This window comes from Notolepis coatsorum, assembly GCF_963971535.1.
Source record: "Notolepis coatsorum genome assembly, chromosome: 15".
NCBI lineage: Eukaryota > Metazoa > Chordata > Actinopteri > Aulopiformes > Paralepididae > Notolepis > Notolepis coatsorum.
The window spans coordinates 32001554-32022199 of record NC_140179.1 but is presented as its reverse complement, the minus strand read 5'-3'; the positions used below and the strand labels follow the sequence as shown (position 1 = coordinate 32022199).

General features: G+C 42.9%; 1 protein-coding gene across 2 annotated transcripts in view; it reads left to right on the top strand.

The window, feature by feature from the left end:
• large1 (LARGE xylosyl- and glucuronyltransferase 1) overlaps positions 1–19050 on the top strand; it is a 232777-nt gene extending 213727 nt beyond the window's left edge. For both annotated transcript variants that reach the window (XM_084330085.1, XM_084330086.1), the window contains exons 12-15: positions 7560–7838; positions 12522–12668; positions 15597–15792; positions 18831–19050. In XM_084330085.1, the coding sequence (XP_084186211.1) occupies positions 7560–7838; positions 12522–12668; positions 15597–15792; positions 18831–19028 (820 nt within the window). In that variant the 3' untranslated portion in view covers positions 19029–19050. The remainder of the gene's footprint in view (positions 1–7559; positions 7839–12521; positions 12669–15596; positions 15793–18830) is intronic.
• The last annotated feature ends 1596 nt before the right edge of the window (positions 19051–20646 follow it).

Here is a 20646-nt window from a genome sequence, read left to right as displayed (position 1 = left end):
AACAGTTCTCATGTTCTCCAGACGTTAGCTCTCCAGCAATTGGCAGCAGTCCTTGCCCACGGTTGTGGAGCCTGATGACTACTGGCATGAAAGACTGGCCAAGGCGGTTTGTGGTGTGTCATGGGGGGATAAGTATGGCTGTGGGGTTTTCCAGTATAGCCTCCAGATTCTTCCTCGTCCTTCTCTCGGCCACCACTCTCGCACTATGGAGCTAGCCTTCCTCACCAGCGTGTTCAGTTTGTTAGTTTCACCATAAGTGAAAGTGCAGATAGGCGCCATCTCAGCAACTTCTCCACTTACTTCCATTGTAGAAACGGGGACAGGGAACAAGTCGCCGTAGGTGGGTTCGGCAAGCGGAGCGTGAAACGGGGGAACAGTGGTGTTTTATGGGCATGGTGACATCGTCCCCCCCGCATGTACATCTCATTTCCACAACTGTGAGCCAGTGGAGCGGACAGGGAAATCTATCAGATGAGCCATGTGAAATGGACCGTTTTTAGAGGATGTTAAACGCCCCACTGTTGTCAGATTATGGTTAGATTGAATAAAGATCATCACATTATCTCTGAGAGTTTAACGCCGGAACATTCCGGAATCATCATCATCATCATATTCTTCTTCTTCTTCTTCTTCTTCTTCTTCTTCTTCTTCTTCTTCTTCTTCTTCTTCTTCTTCTTCTTCTTCTTCTTCTTCTTCTTCTTCTTCTTCTTCTTCTTCTTCTTCTTCTTCTTCTTCTTCTTCTTCTTCTTCTTCTTCTTCTTCTTCTTCTTCTTCTTCTTCTTCTACTTCTTCTTCTTCTTCTTCTTCTTCTTCTTCTTCTTCTTGTTCTTCTTCTTGTTCTTCTACTTTTTTTCGTCCATGGAACTCTTCACTTTGCTATTTATATGCAAATGTTACCATTTGTTTTGGTTTGGGACGTTCACGGCGAGCGTCGTAATTTTAACAAATACCTTCAATGAACAACACTGTACCGCTGGAGTGCGAGCGCCCCAATCGCGTATTTTTAAGATGTTTGGCATCCAATAATGTCACACTTAGGCTTTCTCATTTAGTACTATGTTAGTAGGAAAGGCTGTGATTGGCTGTAGCAGAACACATGACCCCCACCAAAAATAGCATAGAACTGGAATAGATAGAGAGGTCCCTTCCAAGTGTGTCACAGAACACTGAACACACACAAGCACACATGAGCACACACACGACACGCACGCTGTACACGCTCGCACACTAGCAGCCACTTTAACATGAGCAAGCACACACTCATGCTGCACACGCTCACACTTATGGCCACAAAGGAAAGGTCACTTAAAAATAGTATAGCAACAGTAACAGTGTATTGCACTACCAAAGGACCTAGCATGTCCTCCATGCTCTGTAAATAACTTATGTACAAATACCGAGATGCCCCACTATGTTACCTGTTTATTGCACAATGTTGTTTTATTGGATTCTATTATATGTTGTACTACTGTATTGCACATCGTTGCGGGCAAGACCACCCGCATTTCATTGTATACTTGTATGCCGTGACAAATAAAACTCTTGACTTGACTTGATTGTAATCTCCTTTTGTAATGGTTATACACTAGGGGTGTAACGGTAAACAAAAACCACGGTTCGGTACGTACCTCGGTTTTGAAGTCACCGTTCGGTACGGGTTTTTGGTACAGTGTGGGAAAGTTTGGCTTTCCATGTTCCACTCAGGGGTTATGTAGTGTGCAGTAACTAATTGTACTTCTAGGGCTGTCAACGAATATTCTTTATTGAAATTAATAATCGACTTGTTAAAAGATATATATTATATTAGATTGTGATAAAAAACAGCCCCCGGTGGGCGGTCGTTAGTAGTTAACATACTGTTGTATTCGTTCGGTACACAGCCGTACTGAACCTAAGGTCCAGTACTGAAACGGTTCGGTACGGATACGTGTACCTTTACACCCCTATTTCATATACGCATGAAAACTGAACATGACACTTCTAACGTGTTGTAGGAGCCATAATGCTGATGGAAAGCTACCTTTGAATATTGACTAGAATACATTAGCTAATTTGACAGTTGCTGCATAAGCTGCAGCCCGTGATTTATCTCTAGCCTACAGTGTTGTTTGAAACCGTGTGTTTGTTCTGGAATAAGGCTCTGCTGAACACTCAGCATGTATGTTATTAAATAATTATAGAGCAAGATATTTACCGCAAATGTTGCCCAATTTGCGCTTTTATTTCAGCAAACGGCTCCCAACAGGGAACCCTGCTAATTATACATGCATATGATCCTTTCTATAATCCTATAATCCTCTATATCTGTATTCAGGCATTCCTATTATATCTGTACATATCCCTACCTAGTTACGCTGCTGGCCAGTATGATTTACTGCCATAGTGTCTTTATACCTGTATCACTGTCTGTACATATTAATACTACAACTCTGTGCATACATCTGATTAGCACTACTCAGTAGTACTAATTTATATATTTTGTACCCAGTTGAATCACCTGTACATTGTATATCGCTGTTGCACATTTGCACTCTGGTTGGATGCCAAACTTCTTTCCGTTGTACTGTACTTGTGCTGTATAATGACAATACATTTTAATTTAATCTAATCAAACTCAGAGCTCTTGGTGTTTACAATGCACACATGAAGCGCACCACCAAACGGACTCAAAAGTGCACCACTCTCAGACCACCTCCCGAGATGGTCTTAGTTCGGGTTTGGTTTGTTTTTTGGGGGGTGTCTGAGTTAGTTAGGTGCGTTCACATTAGGGCTGTCAAAATTGGCCAAAAAGACATTCATCTATTCCTTCTAATTGAGAACAGGGCTGTCTCTCGGCGCAGGATCAATTATAGGAAGGTTTAAGAGCAATGTGTGATAAACAATATATTTTCCTTGACATGAAACGGGAAATAGTCATCAAACCATTAGGGACCTGCATGACGCTTCTGTCTCTTATTCATTATTCTATATCTATACGTTTTACCCTGAGGGATGATTTACAATAAAGTGCCAAAAACGGAAAAGTATAGGCTACTTACATTATTGACGCTAGAACTCCCAAAATAGCGTTAGCATAAAAAAAGAAGGTAGGCCAGCTGTAGTTTACATCGCTTGCATACAACTTTGTCTCGAGGTTCTACAAGTTGATCAAATTCTGAAGTATTTCCAAACGTGGCTTTTTTAAGATTGCTCAGAGTGCAAATCACTGTATTCACGACCGAGTTGGGTTCTGAACTCTCTGCCATTACGTCATGTGGTTGTTGTTGTTATTATTGGCACATTATCCAGCTCCGCTAAATTAAAGCGACGTCTCACGTATCTTGTTTCGTCATGCAGCGCATTCAGGCCTGCACGAGGAGTTGAGAGGACGACAATTTACAGGAAATTATTTATTTGACTATAGAATATTTGTTGACAGCCCCTAGTGCACAAATAAAGGGTCCTACTAATCACCATAAAGTACCACAAAGTACCCCAAAATACCACAAAGTACCTCAAAGTATACCACAAAGTACCCCAAAACACCCAAATAGTACCACAAAATACTACAAAGTATCACAAAATACCCCAAATAACCTCAAAGTTACCCAAAGTATACCTCAATGTACCACAACATACTGGCTCAGAGTCAGAGGTAGAGCAGGTCAACTAACTAACTAACTAACTAACTAACTAACTAACTAACTAACTAACTAACTAACTAACTAACTAACTAACTAACTAACTAATCATATGGTCAATGGTTTGGTCAGTGGTTTGAATCCCAGCTCCTTCTGTTCACATGCCGAAGTGTCCTTGGGCAAGACACTGAACCCCAAATTGCTCCCAATGAGCAGGTTAGCACCTTGCATGGAATCTGGCTGCCATTGCTCTGTGAGTGCATGTGTGAATTGGTGAAGGTTTCAAGTTTAGTTTCAAGTTTCTTTAATAGTTGTCATACAGAAGTACAGAATACTTTCATACAAAATGCTTCTTACTGTTACGCTCCAGAGACTGTGCTAGACAAGATAGTATCAAATAACATAGTATAGCATGTAATTTAGAAGTAGAAAATGAGGTCACAGTGTTCAGTATAGACATATGTACAATGTTCGATGCAGAATAGACGTAACTGAGTTACCATATAATATACAATACTATGCAGTGTACTAATGTACAGTACTATATAGTGCAAATCAGAAATGGGATGAGGTACAATTTAGGTACAATTTACAGTAAGGTGTACGAGTTGTAGTGCAATCCTTCATCAATAAATATAAAGTGTGGGGAGTGGGTGCTACAGTGTGTTTGTTTAAAGTGGGTGTGTGCTATAAAGTGTGTGAAGTGGGTGCTACAGTGTGTTTGTTTAAAGTGAGTGTGTGCGTGTGGATGTGTGTGCTATGTGCGTTTGGTGGTTGTTGTTGTGTAGTGTTCATTGTTCGTTTAGCAGCCTGATGGCCTGGGGATAGAAGCTTCTTCTGAGTCTTTCTGTGCTCGCCTTGAGACTCCGGTATCGCTTGCCTGACCGCAGCAGTTCAAAGAGGCAGTTGTTCGGGTGACTGGAGTCTTTAATGATTCTCTTAGCCTTGCCCTTGCAACGCTTGTTGTAAATGTTCTGGAGGGTGGGGAGCCCCCCTCCAATTGTGCGTTCGGCTGAACGTGTCACTCTTTGTAGTCTGCTTCGGTCTTGTGCAGTGCTATTCCCAAACCAGGAGGTGATGTTGCCAGTCAAGATGCTCTCTATTGTACATGAGTAGAAGTTCTTAAGGATCTTCTGACTGACTTGGAACTTCCTTAGGCGCCTGAGGAAGTAGAGGCGTTGTCGTGCCTTCTTCACAACACTGTCAATGTATGTGTGTGGTCCATGTCAAGTCCTCGGATATGTAGGCTCCGAGGTACTTAAAGCTGTTGACTCTCTCAACCGGTGCCCCGTCGATGCTGAGGGGGCTGTAGTCCTTGACCCCCGACCTCCTGAAGTCCACAATCAAAGTGAGGCAATTATAAAGCTCTGTGTGCAGGTAGCAAAGCGCTATATATGTGCAATCCATTTCCCATTCCCAAAGTAGCACATACTTTCAAAACAAATGTTTATTTTAATATATTATAATCTCCAAATGTAATAACATCTGTATTGGACACTGAAAGAGCTCAGAATAGAATGGTGTGCTTTCGGGTAAATGTTGGTGAGCATCCATGAGCATCCATGCTGGTATGATTAACAGAATAAGAAATATTTCCGGGTAATGTGCACATTTTAGTTTTTCATTTTAGGTATTTTGTGGTACTTTGTGGTATTTTGGGGATATACTTTGGGGCACTTTGAGGGTCTTTGGGGTATTTTGTGATACTTTGTGGTATTTTAGGGTATATTTGGGGTACTTTGTGGTATATTTCCAGGCACTTTGTGGTACTTTGCGGTATTTTGGGGTATACTTTGGGGTATTTTGGGGTATTTTTAGGGTACTTTGTGGTATTTTGGGGTACTTTGGGGTACTTTGTGGTTCTTTGTGGTACTTTATGGTGATTAGTAGGACCCCAAATAAATGCTGAGTCCACTTGAGAGGCTGAAACATCCTTATAGACGTATCTGACTCACTCTGTTTCCCTCTACACCCCCTTCCCTTGACTGTATTGTTTTGTCTGACTGAGTGAAGGTTATTACAGCAGCCTTGTTTAAACTGAACCAGGTCGATGTTGGAATTAACGTCAAACACGGCTCCTTTTTCTTCTTCTGCTTTTCCTAAGCTTAGAACATTGGGAGGTATACGAGTTCCACAGCTTAACTAAATATATAAGCGCCACAGCTCAACTAAATATACAAGCTCCACAGCGTAGCTAAATACACAAGCTCCACAGTTTAACTAAATAGATGAGCTCCACAGCTTAACTAAATATATAAACTCCACGGTTTAACTAAATATATAAGCTCCACAGTTTAACTAAATATATAAGCTCCACAGCTTAACTAAAGATATAAGCTCCACAGCTTAACTAAAGATATAAGGTCCACATTTTAACTAAATATATAAGCTCCACAGCTTAACTAAATATATAAGCTCCACAGCTTAACTAAATATATAAGCTCCACATCTTAACTAAATATATAAGATCCACATCTTAACTAAATATATAAGCTCCACAGCTTAACTAAATATATAAGCTCCACATCTTAACTAAATATATAAGCTCCACATCTTAACTAAATATATAAGCTCCACAGCTTAACTAAATATATACGCGTGGTGGTTGTGGTAGTTGTAGCTTTCATTATTGTCCATTATGTATCTGACGTTTGTTTGGCACAACGTTAATTTCTGATAGAAAATCAATCAATGAATGTATCTCACACACACATGCACGCACGCACGCACACACACACACACACACACACACACACACACACACACACACACACACAGATATGTGTAAATACGTTTGCCTCTGAGTGCAGCTTTGGCCCTTGGTGAACCCCTATTCTCCTACAGATGAGAGTTGAATGGCTTGCAGCTTCTAAAATGTCATCGACTAGGAGGAAACGCCAGCGGAGAGGCTATTGATTTACCATTTGAAATGTCGGCCCAACCCGGGCTGTTGGCAGCTCATTTTAGCCAATAAAGGTGAATCAACCACAACAGGTAGCGGCGTTTTGATGACCTCAGGGCAGAACTGCAGTGACCAACGCTAGATCCTGAGTGATAGTACCTGGACTCAACCTTACATTCTGAGTGATAGTAGCTCAAATAAATAAATGGACCAAATAGACTGCATTTATATCAGTTATTTTATCCAAAGCGCTTTACAATTTATGCCTCACATTCACCCATTCACTCAAGACATTCACACACCGACGCCGTAGGCAACCAATGCACCACCCTGCTCATCGGAGGCAGTTACAGGTTAAGTGTCTCGCTCGAGGACACTCCCGACACGCTGCCCGGGAGAAGCCGTAATCAAAACTGGGACGCTAATTAATTTTATTCTGTCTATTTTATCTTACTCTTTTTATTATTGTCTATTTAAAACTGAATCATAAACTATTAACAAGGTGGCTTGTTGGGATGTTAGATCCTAATGTGAAAAACTGATTTTATATGTCTGCACTTTATGTGCTCAGTTATTTTATGCCTGTCTTTTTTCAGTCGTGAAGCACTTTGAGCTGCAGTTTCTGTATGAAAGGTGCTATACAAATAAAAATGTATTATTATTATTACAGGCTCCAGATGCTAATAAACACTATCAGATTTTAACACTACAGATCTTAATAATAAACACTACATTCATACCTCATTTGCACCTTACCCTAAGTTTTGTACCTCTGCACTGTGCCTCATTTTACTCTGTACTGCATATTGTATATATGATGTATATTGACTTTACTTACTTTTTACTTACTTCCTAATAATTTTTTTTACTTACTTTCTTTTTACTGTATGTAGCTGCAGCACACTCTCGGGGGCTCATACAGAAACAAGCATTTCATCATAAAGTATTCTGTATTGTGTTGTGACAAAATAAACAAACTTGAAACTTGAATAACAAAAGAAACATCCCTCCCTCTCTCTCTCCCTCTCTCCCTACAGGCTCCAGATGCTTGAGGCCATCTGTAAGCACTGGGAGGGCCCCATCAGCCTGGCCCTGTACCTGTCGGATGCCGAGGCGCAGCAGTTCCTGCGCTACGCCCAGGGCTCAGAGGTGCTGATGGGCCGCGGCAACGTGGGCTACCACATCGTCTACAAGGAGGGCCAGTTCTACCCCGTCAACCTGCTGCGCAACGTGGCCATGCGGCAGGTCAACACGCCCTACATGTTCCTGTCCGACATCGACTTCCTGCCCATGTACGGCCTCTACGAGTACCTCAGGTGAGGGGCATGTTTGGCCCTTTGTCCTGTGGCAGTGAAAGGGTTAACCTTCTGTATTGTCGCAGTGAAAGGGTTAACCATTTGGTAGTGTGGTAGTGGAAGGGTTAACTCAGGAAGGTGATGATTCACATCTAGTGTTCTGAAGGAGTGTCCGCTACACATCTTTTATTCTGAAGGAGTGTCCACTACACATCTTTTATTCTGAAGGAGTGTCCACTACACATCTTTTATTCTGAAGGAGTGTCCACTACACATATTTTATTCTGAAGGAGTGTCCACTACACATCTTTTATTCTGAAGGAGTGTCCACTACACATCTAGTACGAGTACCTCAGGTGAGAGAGAGAGCATGTACAGCCTCTACGAGTACATCAGGTGAGAGAGAGAGCATGTACAGCCTCTACGAGTACCTCAGGTGAGAGAGAGAGCATGTATTGCCTCTACGAGTACATCAGGTGAGAGAGAGAGCATGTATTGCCTCTACGAGTACATCAGGTGAGAGAGAGAGCATGTATTGCCTCTACGAGTACCTCAGGTGAGAGAGAGAGCATGTACTGCCTCTACGAGTACCTCAGGTGAGAGAGAGAGCATGTATTGCCTCTACGAGTACCTCAGGTGAGAGAGAGAGCATGTATTGCCTCTACGAGTACCTCAGGTGAGAGAGAGAGCATGTATTGCCTCTGAGTACCTCAGGTGAGAGAGAGAGCATGTCGGTGTGACGTTCATCCGTATTGTTCTCATGAAATCCCATTTTTACATTTACATTTAGTCACTAAAAATACTAACCTTTGTACTGTCTTTTACTAGTATGCACTCTACCTTGCCTATATTATTATGCAAATATTCTAATACCTGAAATGAAAAAAAACATACTGTCTTTTACTATTATACACTTTTGCTACTAAGTGTATCTTATTTGCCTATATTACTACCTAATACTATGCTAATATGTCTATACTATTACCTACTATGCTAATATGTCTATACTACTACCTACTATGCTAATATGTCTTTACTACTATGCACTCAAGTTCAACACTGTTTGATGAACAACCTTACGGACCCTTAGCTACCAGAGTTGTACCCTTCCTGCTGACTTGTTGTACAGAACTTGTATGTCGCCTACATTTACATTTAGTTAACGCTTGTATCCAAAATCAGCAGGAAGGGTACAACTCTGGCAGCTAAGTAACATTGTTTGTCAAACAGTGTTGAACTTGAGTGCTACAGTCTTGAGTGCATAGTAGTAAAGATATAATTAGCATACAGTAGTAGGTAGTAATATAGGCAAGGTAGATTACCTAGTACTGTAGCAAACTGTATAATAGTAAAAGAAAAAAAAAGTGTTATTTCAGATATTGATTGATGTGTGTTTTTAGTCGACGGCTCCCATCACGCTCTGGTGCTAAAATCTTTAAGAAAAAAAATTAATTAAAAAAAAAACTTCTGTAAATGAAACGCATCCTTGCAGTTTTGAATCTAGAAGGTTATTCATGGCATAGTCTGCTTGTACTAAATCCTTGAATGGAGCTACAGTAATATACTAGATATGGTGAAGGAGTTAGCTTTTCTCTTTGTCTCTATTGTTGGTACCGTCTGAGACCCAGTCACCTCAGTTTACTGGTACCTCGGCTCTACTATCTAACGGGGCTGAGAGTATCGCCTTGAGGAAGAAGTTATCACGTCATTAGGCTGGGCCACGTCGTTTGGCACTTGGGTCCATTATATCATCAGGTCATCTGAGGTTTATGTGGTATATTGAGCCAGAGGCGAATGGTTTGACCCTCCTATTGACCTAAACTTGACCCTGTGGCTATAATGACGACCGCAATCACAAGTTTATTTCCTGGAAGCCCCTCGCTGGACTCGGCTGAGTGCCTCCATTCACGTTCGACGCAATCATTTGTCAGAGGGATTCTCTGTGTATGCTCCCCCCTCCCCCGTCCCCAGGGGAAGGTGCCTGAGGGTTGGGAGATAAACACCATATTTGAAAGGAAAGGAACGAGATTATTCAATACTGCCATCAACAATACAGATTCTTTGAACTCTTACTCCAATAAGGTTATATAGAAATGGCAGGAGAATTAGAAAAATAATACAATTGTAGTATCACCAAAGACAAATATTGTCGCATCACACTGTGATTTTTGTACTGGGGAAAATGTCTTTAAATAAATACAGTTGAAAATAAAATAAATAAAATATTGTTATGCTGTCAAGAAAATTTAAATATCAAAATACAGTGCGATATTGTGGCTAAATCGCCTAGCCCTAGCGCACACCGTGTATTGACGTCAAATTTGGCAGCAAGATAACCTGACGAAGGTCATTGTACCTGATGAAGGTCATTGTACCTGACGAAGGTCCTTGACGAAGGTCATTGTATTTGATGAAGGTCCTTGATGAAGGTCATTGTACCTGATGAAGCTCCTTGATGAAGGTCATTGTACCTGATGAAGCTCCTTGATGAAGGTCATTGTACCTGATGAAGCTCCTTGATGAAGGTCATTGTACCTGATGAAGCTCCTTGATGAAGGTCATTGTACCTGATGAAGGTCCTTGATGAAGGTCATTGTACCTGATGAAGCTCCTTGATGAAGGTCATTGTACCTGATGAAGCTCCTTGATGAAGGTCATTGTACCTGATGAAGGTCCTTGATGAAGGTCATTGTACCTGATGAAGCTCCTTGATGAAGGTCATTGTACCTGATGAAGCTCCTTGATGAAGGTCATTGTACCTGATGAAGCTCCTTGATGAAGGTCATTGTACCTGATGAAGGTCCTTGATGAAGGTCATTGTACCTGATGAAGCTCTTTGATGAAGGTCATTGTACCTGATGAAGCTCCTTGATGAAGGTCATTGATGAAGGTCATTGACGAAGCTCCTTGACGAAGGTCATTGTACCTGATGAAGCTCCTTGATGAAGGTCATTGATGAAGGTCATTGACGAAGCTCCTTGATGAAGGTCATTGTACCTGATGAAGCTCCTTGATGAAGCTCCTTGACGAAGGTCATTGTACCTGATGAAGCTCCTTGACGAAGGTCATTGTACCTGATGAAGGCGTTTCTTGCCTATACACTATAGTATTCCCGAATCAAACTATACAGTAGGTATTATGTTTCATCATGAATGCATGAAAGGGGGGGGTGGGGGTTGGGGGGTAATTTCTGATTATTGATTACCAGTAACGGTATTAGTATTGAACGCTGATCAGCTGGATCGGTATGAAAACCTTGAACAATCAAGCCAGAATTTACGTCAGATGATCCTTACCTTTGATCGGGAGTATTCCAAAAATAATATTCCAATTGTTTGATCGATATCTGCTCCATCCGATTTCCATTTGTCCCACGACATAACCAACCACAGCATATGCATCGGATGTCCCGTAGACGTTTGGATGCGACTGATTGAACCTCTAGCCTTGCCGTCTACTGAAAATCTGTGAAAAACGTACCTTTCAGTGTAACACAGGGTCTGGAACAGGGTTTACTGCAGCTTGATACCGCCACCTGGGAGAATCTGGCCGGTACTGCACCCTCGGCATCGCAGTAGGCCTTCTAACGGCAACATACGGGTCCCGGGCATTGAATAGGATATTAAAATCTAAAAAAAGAAAAACGAATCAAAAACATAATATTACGTGGTTGGCACCCAACGGTTGTCAGGCAAACACGTAATATTACGTGAATGGCCCCGATTGAGTTAAAAATCGAACCTCTACTGCAAGAGCACAGTATCGTTAACGCGTCGTTAACAGCACTGCCAGGTTAATGGTGCATGATTACTGCAGTAGCAGAGCAGAGCAGAGCTCAGAGTCCTAAGAGCTGCATCTCAAGTTTCAAGTTCAAGTTTCTTTATTAGTTGTCATACAGAAGTACAGAATACTTTTATACAAAATGCTTCTTTCTGTTTCGCTCCAGAGACTGTGCTAGGCAAAAATAGATAATAAAATAAGTATAGCAAGTATACAATAGAAGTCAAGTACGTAGACAAAAATGTTCAGTATATTATACATATATACAATGCTCTATGTAGAGTAGAAGTAACTGAGTTACCATACAATATACTATACAGTGCAAAGCAGAAGTGGGATGAGGTACAATTTAGGTACAATATAATTGACAGTAAGGTGTAATGAGGTATGGGTTGTAGTGCAAATTCTTTACCGATAAATATAAAGTGTGCTTAGGTGTACTAAAGTGGTTAAAGTGGGTGCTGCAGTGAGTTGTATGTTTAAAGTGAGTGTGTGCGTGTGGATGTGTGTGCTGTGAGTGCATTTGATGGTTGTTACATAGTGTTATTGTTCCTTGAGCATCCTGATGGCCTGGGGATAGAAGCTTCTTCTGAGTCTCTCTGTGCTTGCCATGAGACTCCGGTATCGGTTGCCTGACCGCAGCAGTTCAAAGAGGCAGTTGTTTGGGTGGCTCAAGTCTTTGATAATTCTCTTAGCCTTGCCCATGCACCGCTTGTTGTAAATGCCCTGTAAGTGAAGATGGCATCATGCGGGAGCTCTTCCGTTTCTTCATTGCCCAGACCCTCCGTCTTCATTGCCCAGACCCTCCGTCTTCTCCTACGCACCTGTCACCTCGGACTACGTTGTGAAAAAGCTCTACAGTTTGATGTTTAATTTATCTTCTGTTGTTGTTACTAAAGGAAGTCCCGTGTCTGTCTCCTATAGGAAGTCCGTGGTGCAGCTGGACATGGCCAACAGCAAGAAGGCTCTGGTGGTCCCGGCGTTCGAGACGCTGCGCTACCGCCTGTCTTACCCCAAGTCCAAGGCAGAGCTGCTCTCCCAGCTGGACATGGGCACTCTCTTCACCTTCAGGTGAGCCTGCTTCTCTGTTAAGTGGTGGTGGTGGTAGTGGTCATGGTGGTGCTGGTGGTGGTGGTGGTGCTGGTGGTGGTGGTGGTGGTGGTAGTAGTAGTGGTGGTGGTGGTATTGGTGGTGGTAGTAGTAGTAGTAGTAGTAGTAGTAGTAGTAGTAGTAGTGGTGGTGGTGGTAGTAGTGGTGGTAGTAGTGGTGGTGGTGGTAGTAGTAGTAGTAGTAGTAGTAGTAGTGGTAGTGTGGTGGTAGTGGTGGTAGTAGTGGTGGTAGTAATAGTAGTAGTGGTGGTGGTGGTGGTTGTAGTGGTGTTGGTGGTGGTGGTGGTGGTGGTGGTGGTAGTAGTGGTAACGTCACAGTGACCAATCGCAGCCACTCTTATTGTCTGGGACCAAAATACGGCCACGCCCCATTCCCAGTAAAAAGTGGGAATCTCTAGAATGGGTTTCGGGCGACGCTGTATACGGAAGTGACGATAGACAACACTTTCTGTTGTCAGTAGATGACAGCATTGGTTTAAAATTAAAAGGTGAAAATGTTGAAAACTACATGAATACATTTCCCAAGATACTTAGCACAGGTCACAGGTCACTGGGATGTGTCTATTCTTCGCCGTGATCTGAACAGCGGTAAACTATTACTGCGACCTCGGTATAGCGACCGCGAATGGTAAACTAATTATCTTAACAAAAGTGCGCTGGTAGCATTACATATGTTGTCTAAAGGGGGACATATGGTACAATTTAAGATTTTAATGATAATCAGCATATAAAGGACAACATAAAGCATCGTTAATTTGTAAGAAACCTCAATGAAAATGGTAATATTCGCTATTGTTATGAAAATGTGCTAGAATCCTATAAAAATTTGGACGCATTTGGTCTACGTTCCGTTAGTAGTGGATGTAGTAGTAGTGGTGGTGGTGGTGGTGGTAGTAGTGGTAGTAGTGGATGTAGTAGTGGTGGTGGTGGGTGTAGTAGTGGTGGTGGTGGTGCTAGTAGTGGTGGTGGTGGTGTTGGTGGTGTTAGTAGTGGTGGTGGTGTTGGTGGTGTTAGTAGTAGTGGTGGTGGTGGTGGTGGTGGTGGTGGTGGTGGTGGTGGTGGTGGTGGTAGTAGTGGTGGACTTTCTTTTACAACTATATATTTCCCAGCAGACCTGTGTGAATAAACATCACACTGGAGACGTTGTTCAATCCTCATGCTTCACTGTATATTCAGATCAAATGTTATCGCCTATATGTATTATAACCCTACCCATACCTGTACCTCCCCTCCCCCCTCCCCATGCTGCTATGATGCCTGGATGTCCCCAAGGGGATCAATAAAGGAATATCTTATCTTATCTTATACCTGCCTTTTTTGCTTAAAAAGAACATGCTTGCTAAGCAATTCCTTCTTGGATAAATACTAGTGCTGTCAATAGAATAAAAAAAATTAACTAATTAATCTCACAATTTTTCTGTAATTAATCTAGATTAAAAATAGCATTTTTCTACTAAACACTTTCCGTGCCGGCCGTGTTTTCCTTTTTACCCCCTTGAATGCCGCCACCCACTTCAATGATAGCATTGTGAACGCATAATCTATGTATTAAATTATGGCTATGTGTCTAATCTGCCCGTCGCTTATCAATGACTTGTTTGCAGTCAACATTGTCGAAACGGATTGTTTTTTAATCGGTTAATTTCCGTTTTATAGCATTTTGAAAAGCCCTCGTTTTCTTGAAAGTTTCAGGAAAATATAAAGATTCCGTGATAAATGGCATTTACTGGAATATTCTGGAATACACAAAAAACATTGTCATTTTTCGGCCTATTTATGAATCGTTTTCAAATAAACGCTAGATTATCGATAGTATATGTGTACTTATCCACGCTAGAGAAGTGAGCTGAAAAATCTATTCTCTCATTTCCTGATCAGCGCGCACACACACACACACACACACACACGCACACACACACACACACACACACACACACACACACACACACACACACACACACACACACACACACACACACACACACACACACACACACACACACACACACACACACACACACATTTGGGACACGTTGATATATAGGTGAAAACAGCTCTGATTATCCCAAGACTGGTAACATAGATTCCTTACCTCAGATCAGATGTTCTCCAAAAAGATTATTCCAATTCCTGATCGCCATTCCAAATATCGATCGTGTTTATTGATTCAGCGCTGGGTACTGTAAATATGTATTCCACGCTGTTTTCCGGCTCTGCAATCACTTCGATCCTTCAGATGGCTTGCCGGAAAAAGTAAAATGAGGAAACTGGACCCCCCTTCCCCCACCAGTCTAATCCAATGGGGTGCAGTTACACAGGGAGAGACGATAGGGGGCGGTATTTTCCCAATGGAGCTCAGAGAGATGTTGCTGCACTAGCGTGAGCCTAGATTGATGAAATATGAATTCAAATCGCTAATAAAAAAAAAAGACAAACAAACGCTATATAGCGTTGCTGGCAATAAACGGTCAGCATGAACAAACGACATATAGCGTCATTGGCAATGAAAGTGTTAAGACCGAAACTTTTTACTTGAGTAAAATCATGGAATTAATGTAAAATCAACACAAAGAAAGTATATTTCGATGCAAAGACTATTTTAATAGCTTTCTTTGAATACAGTTTCTCTCCTGTGAAATACAAATGTTCAACAAAACCATCAACATTGACTCAGCTAGACCTCTTTCTTATATCTGCGGCGCTAATATTTAAGATTTTTCACTCCATAGATTAATCTAGATACATTTATTTTAATGCTTTAAATCATTTAAATTAATCTCCAAAGTTAAAGCTTTAATTTTGACAGCCCTAATAAATACATAATTATTTAAACAAAAATTAAGTTTCTGAAAACAAAACCATTCTTCTGTCTCCTCTTCTCCCACCGCAGGTACCATGTGTGGACCAAAGGCCACGCCCCCACCAACTTCGCCAAGTGGAGGACGGCCACCACGTCGTACCACGTGCAGTGGGAGGCGGACTTTGAGCCCTACGTCATGGTGCGCAGGGACAGCCCCGAGTACGACCGGCGCTTTGTGGGCTTTGGCTGGAACAAGGTGGCCCACATCATGGAGCTGGATGCGCAGGTACGGCACCAGGAGAACAAACACATCCGCTCCACCCAAACCTCCACCCAAACCTCCATCCAAACCTCCACCCAGACCTCCACCCAAACCTCCACCCAAACCTACACCCAAACCTACACCCAAACCTACACCCAAACCTCCATCCAAACCTACACCCAAACCTACGCCCAAACCTACACCCAAACCTACACCCAAACCTACACCCAAACCTACACCCACACCTCCATCCAAACCTACAACCAAACCTCCATCCAAACCTGCATCCAAACCTACACCCAAACCTCCACCCAAACCTACAACCAAACCTCCATCCAAACCTGCATCCAAACCTACAACCAAACCTACACCCAAACCTCCAGCCAAACCTCCAACCAAACCTACACCCAAACCTACAACCAAACCTACACCCAAACCTACAACCAAACCTCCACCCAAACCTCCACCCAAACCTCCATCCAAACCTCCACCCAGACCTCCACCCAAACCTACACCCAAACCTACACCCAAACCTACACCCAAACCTACACCCAAACCTCCATCCAAACCTACACCCAAACCTTCACCCAAACCTACGCCCAAACCTACACCCAAACCTACACCCACACCTCCATCCAAACCTACAACCAAACCTCCATCCAAACCTGCATCCAAACCTCCACCCAAACCTCCACCCAAACCTACAACCAAACCTCCATCCAAACCTGCATCCAAACCTACAACCAAACCTACACCCAAACCTCCAGCCAAACCTCCAACCAAACCTACACCCAAACCTACAACCAAACCTACACCCAAACCTACAACCAAACCTCCAACCAAACCTACAACCAAACCTCCATCCAAACCTCCACCCAAACAATATTATAGACCCTTTTAGTTGTCAACATCATAACTCTTACACCCGAAACCAAATTGCATGCACAACTTTTGTTTTGAATCTAATCCCCTCAAAGCGAGAAATAGGCGTGCAATTTAGTGTAGCCTCTGGGTCAGGGTCTGTTTAAAGTAATTATCCACAATCTTTTCATATAAGTAAATGTGTATTTTACCACTCTCTACTGCCAATTGATATAATGCAATAATTATTATATTTGTATCCAGTTCAGCAGTTTGTTTGGAATGAATAGAATATTAACTTGGTAGTTAGTGCTAATTAAAAGAAAAATGCAATATCAACAGCTGCTTATCACCAATAGAAGGTCGCCAAAATAAACAATAATTAAAATATTGCATCTTTCAGTTGAGGGTTGCAATATTCAGTGAGTATGGATTTGCCTCACAGCTACAGTACTGTATGTCACGTAGTCATTAAGGATCTTGGTAAAATTGATGAAGACGAGATTCATAAATCTTTCAATGTTTACATCGATTCGTTTTTGGATAGGCGGTGGACGTGGTATACCACGATTTGAAACTGATATATTTCCAATGAATATTTATTTATGATAATTTTGTATTGAGGAACCATACGTCAGTTTTGATGTGTTTTGACAGGTCAGGTATTTGCAGTTGTAAAGTCAATCCAAATCACACTATAATTCACCATCAAGTACTCAACCTCTACTGAGTGAACGCAACACTCTAACTTACCATCTTTAGATAATAAAGTACTCAACCTCTACTGTCTTTAACTATGAGTGAACACAACACTAGCTTACCATCTTTAGATAATAAAGTACTCCACCTCTACTGTCTTTAACTGTGAATAAACACAACACTCTAACTCACCATCTTTAGATAATAACATTTGAAAACATTGTGGTTTTTCATCTGAGGTACTGAATTACTTTCTCCTAAAGCCAGAGAGCTAAACAGATTGATTGATTGATTGATTGATTGATTGATTGATTGATTGATTGATTGATTGATTGAAAACTTTATTAACAGATTGCAGAATGGGTACAGTACAGTACAGCTCAATACATACAATTATTAAGGGGATGCAGACCAGAGAAAGACTTTCGTCTTGTTTACATCAGGGTCCCCCATTTTCAATTCATCATAACATATGACATACACGACATACAGATAGACAGTACTGCTACATCTATACATTTATGACATAAATGTATATGACAGAACCCCGAAACGTCTTCAGAGAATGTTCTCCATAGAGTAAGGAAAGAAGGAGATTGTGAGGATTGTGAGGGGTTTTCTGGAAATATAACATAAAATATAAAAACTGAGTCTACAATTTTTTTTTAAATAGAGAGCGAGACAGTTCATGAATAGAAAAATAAAATAACTTTTTCTTCGCCTGGTCCACTAGCATTAGCTGTTAGTAATGACATTATGTCATTGGATTATCTCACGTTCGTTATTAAATAAAAAGAAAACCCTTTTGGAGTCCAATCCAAAAGGGTGATTTACCATCTGGGAGACAATAGGGGGCGCTTTTTTCACATCTGAGCGCCTGGGGTGACTGGATCTCCAACGGTAGGCTCGCTTCATGCAATATAATTTCAGATTGCTAATAAAAAAAAAAAACGAATAAAACGAATATTCTCGTGAGTGGGCATTCAACCCGGGTAATAACACGAGAAAACTCGTGGGTGGCATTCAAAGTGTTAACCACCCTCCTCCATCCTGTTGTTATTGTTTGTTATTGTGGCTCTATGTTCCTGTGTATTTCATATTGTTCCCCGTTTCCCCTGTGGTTCTATGTTTCTTTTGTTTCTTTGTTACTCTTTTCTTTCTGCCTACTGTCAGCCACTTCAGGTTACTGAGAAGCGCTTTATTAATCAAATTAATTATTATTATTAAGTCTGTGGCGTGGGGTTTCGCTTAGCATTCCAACAGTTCCCACAGTGACTATCGAATAGTAATCTTGTGAGTTTTGCCCCTGTCAAGATACAAGATTGCTTTATTGCCACACAACCAAGTTGGTGGTATTCGTGATCGGTACAGATTGTAATAAGCTCTACAATACATAAAACTCACGACACAGCACAACATAAACACATAGAAGAGTCTAGTCCATCAGGTCAGGTCAAGAGCTAACGCGTTTCTCCGCCCCCTTCTTTCTCTCCCCGCCGCAGGAGTACGAGTTTGTGGTCCTGCCCAACGCGTACATGATCCACATGCCGCACGCGCCCAGCTTCGACATCACCAAGTTCCGCTCCAACAAGCAGTACCGCGTCTGCCTCAAGACGCTCAAGGAGGAGTTTCAGCAGAACATGTCGCGGCGCTACGGCTTCGCCGCCCTCAAGTACATGACGGCGGAGAACAACAGCTAGCCACCACTGCACACCCTCTCCTCCTCCCTGGTCCAGGACTACTGACTCCGCCCCCCTGGGGGGAGGTGGGGGGGGAGTCGGTCGTGGCGGCTGGAGTGGGAGGGGAGGGGGGGATTCAGAGGACAACAGCTAGACACCACTGCACACCCTCTCCTCCCTGGTCCAGGACTACTGACTCCGCCCCCCTGGGGGGAGGGGGGGGGGGGAGTGGGGGTGGCGGCTGGAGTGGGAGGGGAGGGGGGGATTCAGAGGACAACAGCTAGCCACCACTGCACACCCTCTCCTCCTTGGTCCAGGACTACTGACTCCGGGGGGAGGGGGGGGCGGGAGTGGGGGTGGCGGCTGGAGTGGGAGGGGAGGGGAGGGGGGGTGATTCGGAGGCGATCGACAGCCCGTTATCTGGTTGTCTGGGGGATGGGGGGGGCATTTTCCCCCCAATACTTGTAGAGACCGGAGCTCTTCAGACTCTCCCGAGACCATTGAACCCTCAGCGTAAATGTGGTGAGGGAGGGGGGGAGGGGGTGGTGGGGGGGGCCGAGGACTTTGTCCCCCCCCTACAACCCACCCCCACCCCACTGTGGACGGTTGAGATGCTACAGGTCCAAGGACGAGATTGTCTCTGCTTGGGTGTGAAATCTATTTCCTGGGGGGGGAAGACAGGATGATACAGTCGACTTCTTCTTTTTAGAGCAAGGCCCGGCGACTGGGGTGCAAGGTTTTATTTTGTTGTTTTTTGGGGTCAATAGTGCTGCCCAACACTGAAGTGACAACCGACAGGACTGGACGTTGCAGTGGGCAGGTGGAGAGAGACGGACTGGCTGTTGCCTCGGAAAGCAGACATTCGTTGCCTTGCCATATTTGTACGACAAGTGACTAAAGCCCCAACTGTTGTCCTGGGCAAAATGTAACAATGTGTGTTGTGTGTGTGAGACCATGTAGTAAGTGTGTGTATGAGAGAGACGTTGTACGTATGTGTGTGTGTGTATGTACTGTGTGTGTGTGTGTGTGTGTGTGTGTGTGTGTGTGTGTGTGTGTGTGTGTGTGTGTGTGTGTGTGTGTGTGTGTGTGTGTGTGTGTGTGTGTGTGTGTGTGTGTGTGTGTGTGTGTGTGTGTGTGTGTGTGTGTGTGTGTGTGTGTGTGTGTGTGTGTGTGTGTGTGTGTGTGTGTGTGTGTGTGTGTGTGTGTGTGTGTGTGTGTGTGTGTGTGTGTGTGTGTGTGTGTGTGAGAGAGAGTAAGTGTGTGAGTGTTCCAACCAGGACGACGCTTAGGGAAGAGCTTAGGGAGAGCTGAGAAGTGAGGCTTTGAACCATTGTGGGCTTACATTATGTTCGCATGGCGCAACTCGGAACTGTTTTTCCATGTGCCGCGAAGTGACGACAAAAAAAAAAAGGGTTAGACTGACAGCTCACCCAGATTCCCTTTTCCCCTCTCTCTCTTCCTTCCTTTCCTTTTCTTTTTTTGCACAAAAAGCAAACGACGAAGGAACGAGACGAGACAATGCGGCAGCGCCACGAGAAAAACATGTCCGCACACGTTTGGAAAAGTACTTTTCTTTCTTTCTTTCTTAAGTTATTCCAGCCGAACCATCTGCCGTTGCTAAATGTATTTTTACGGTATT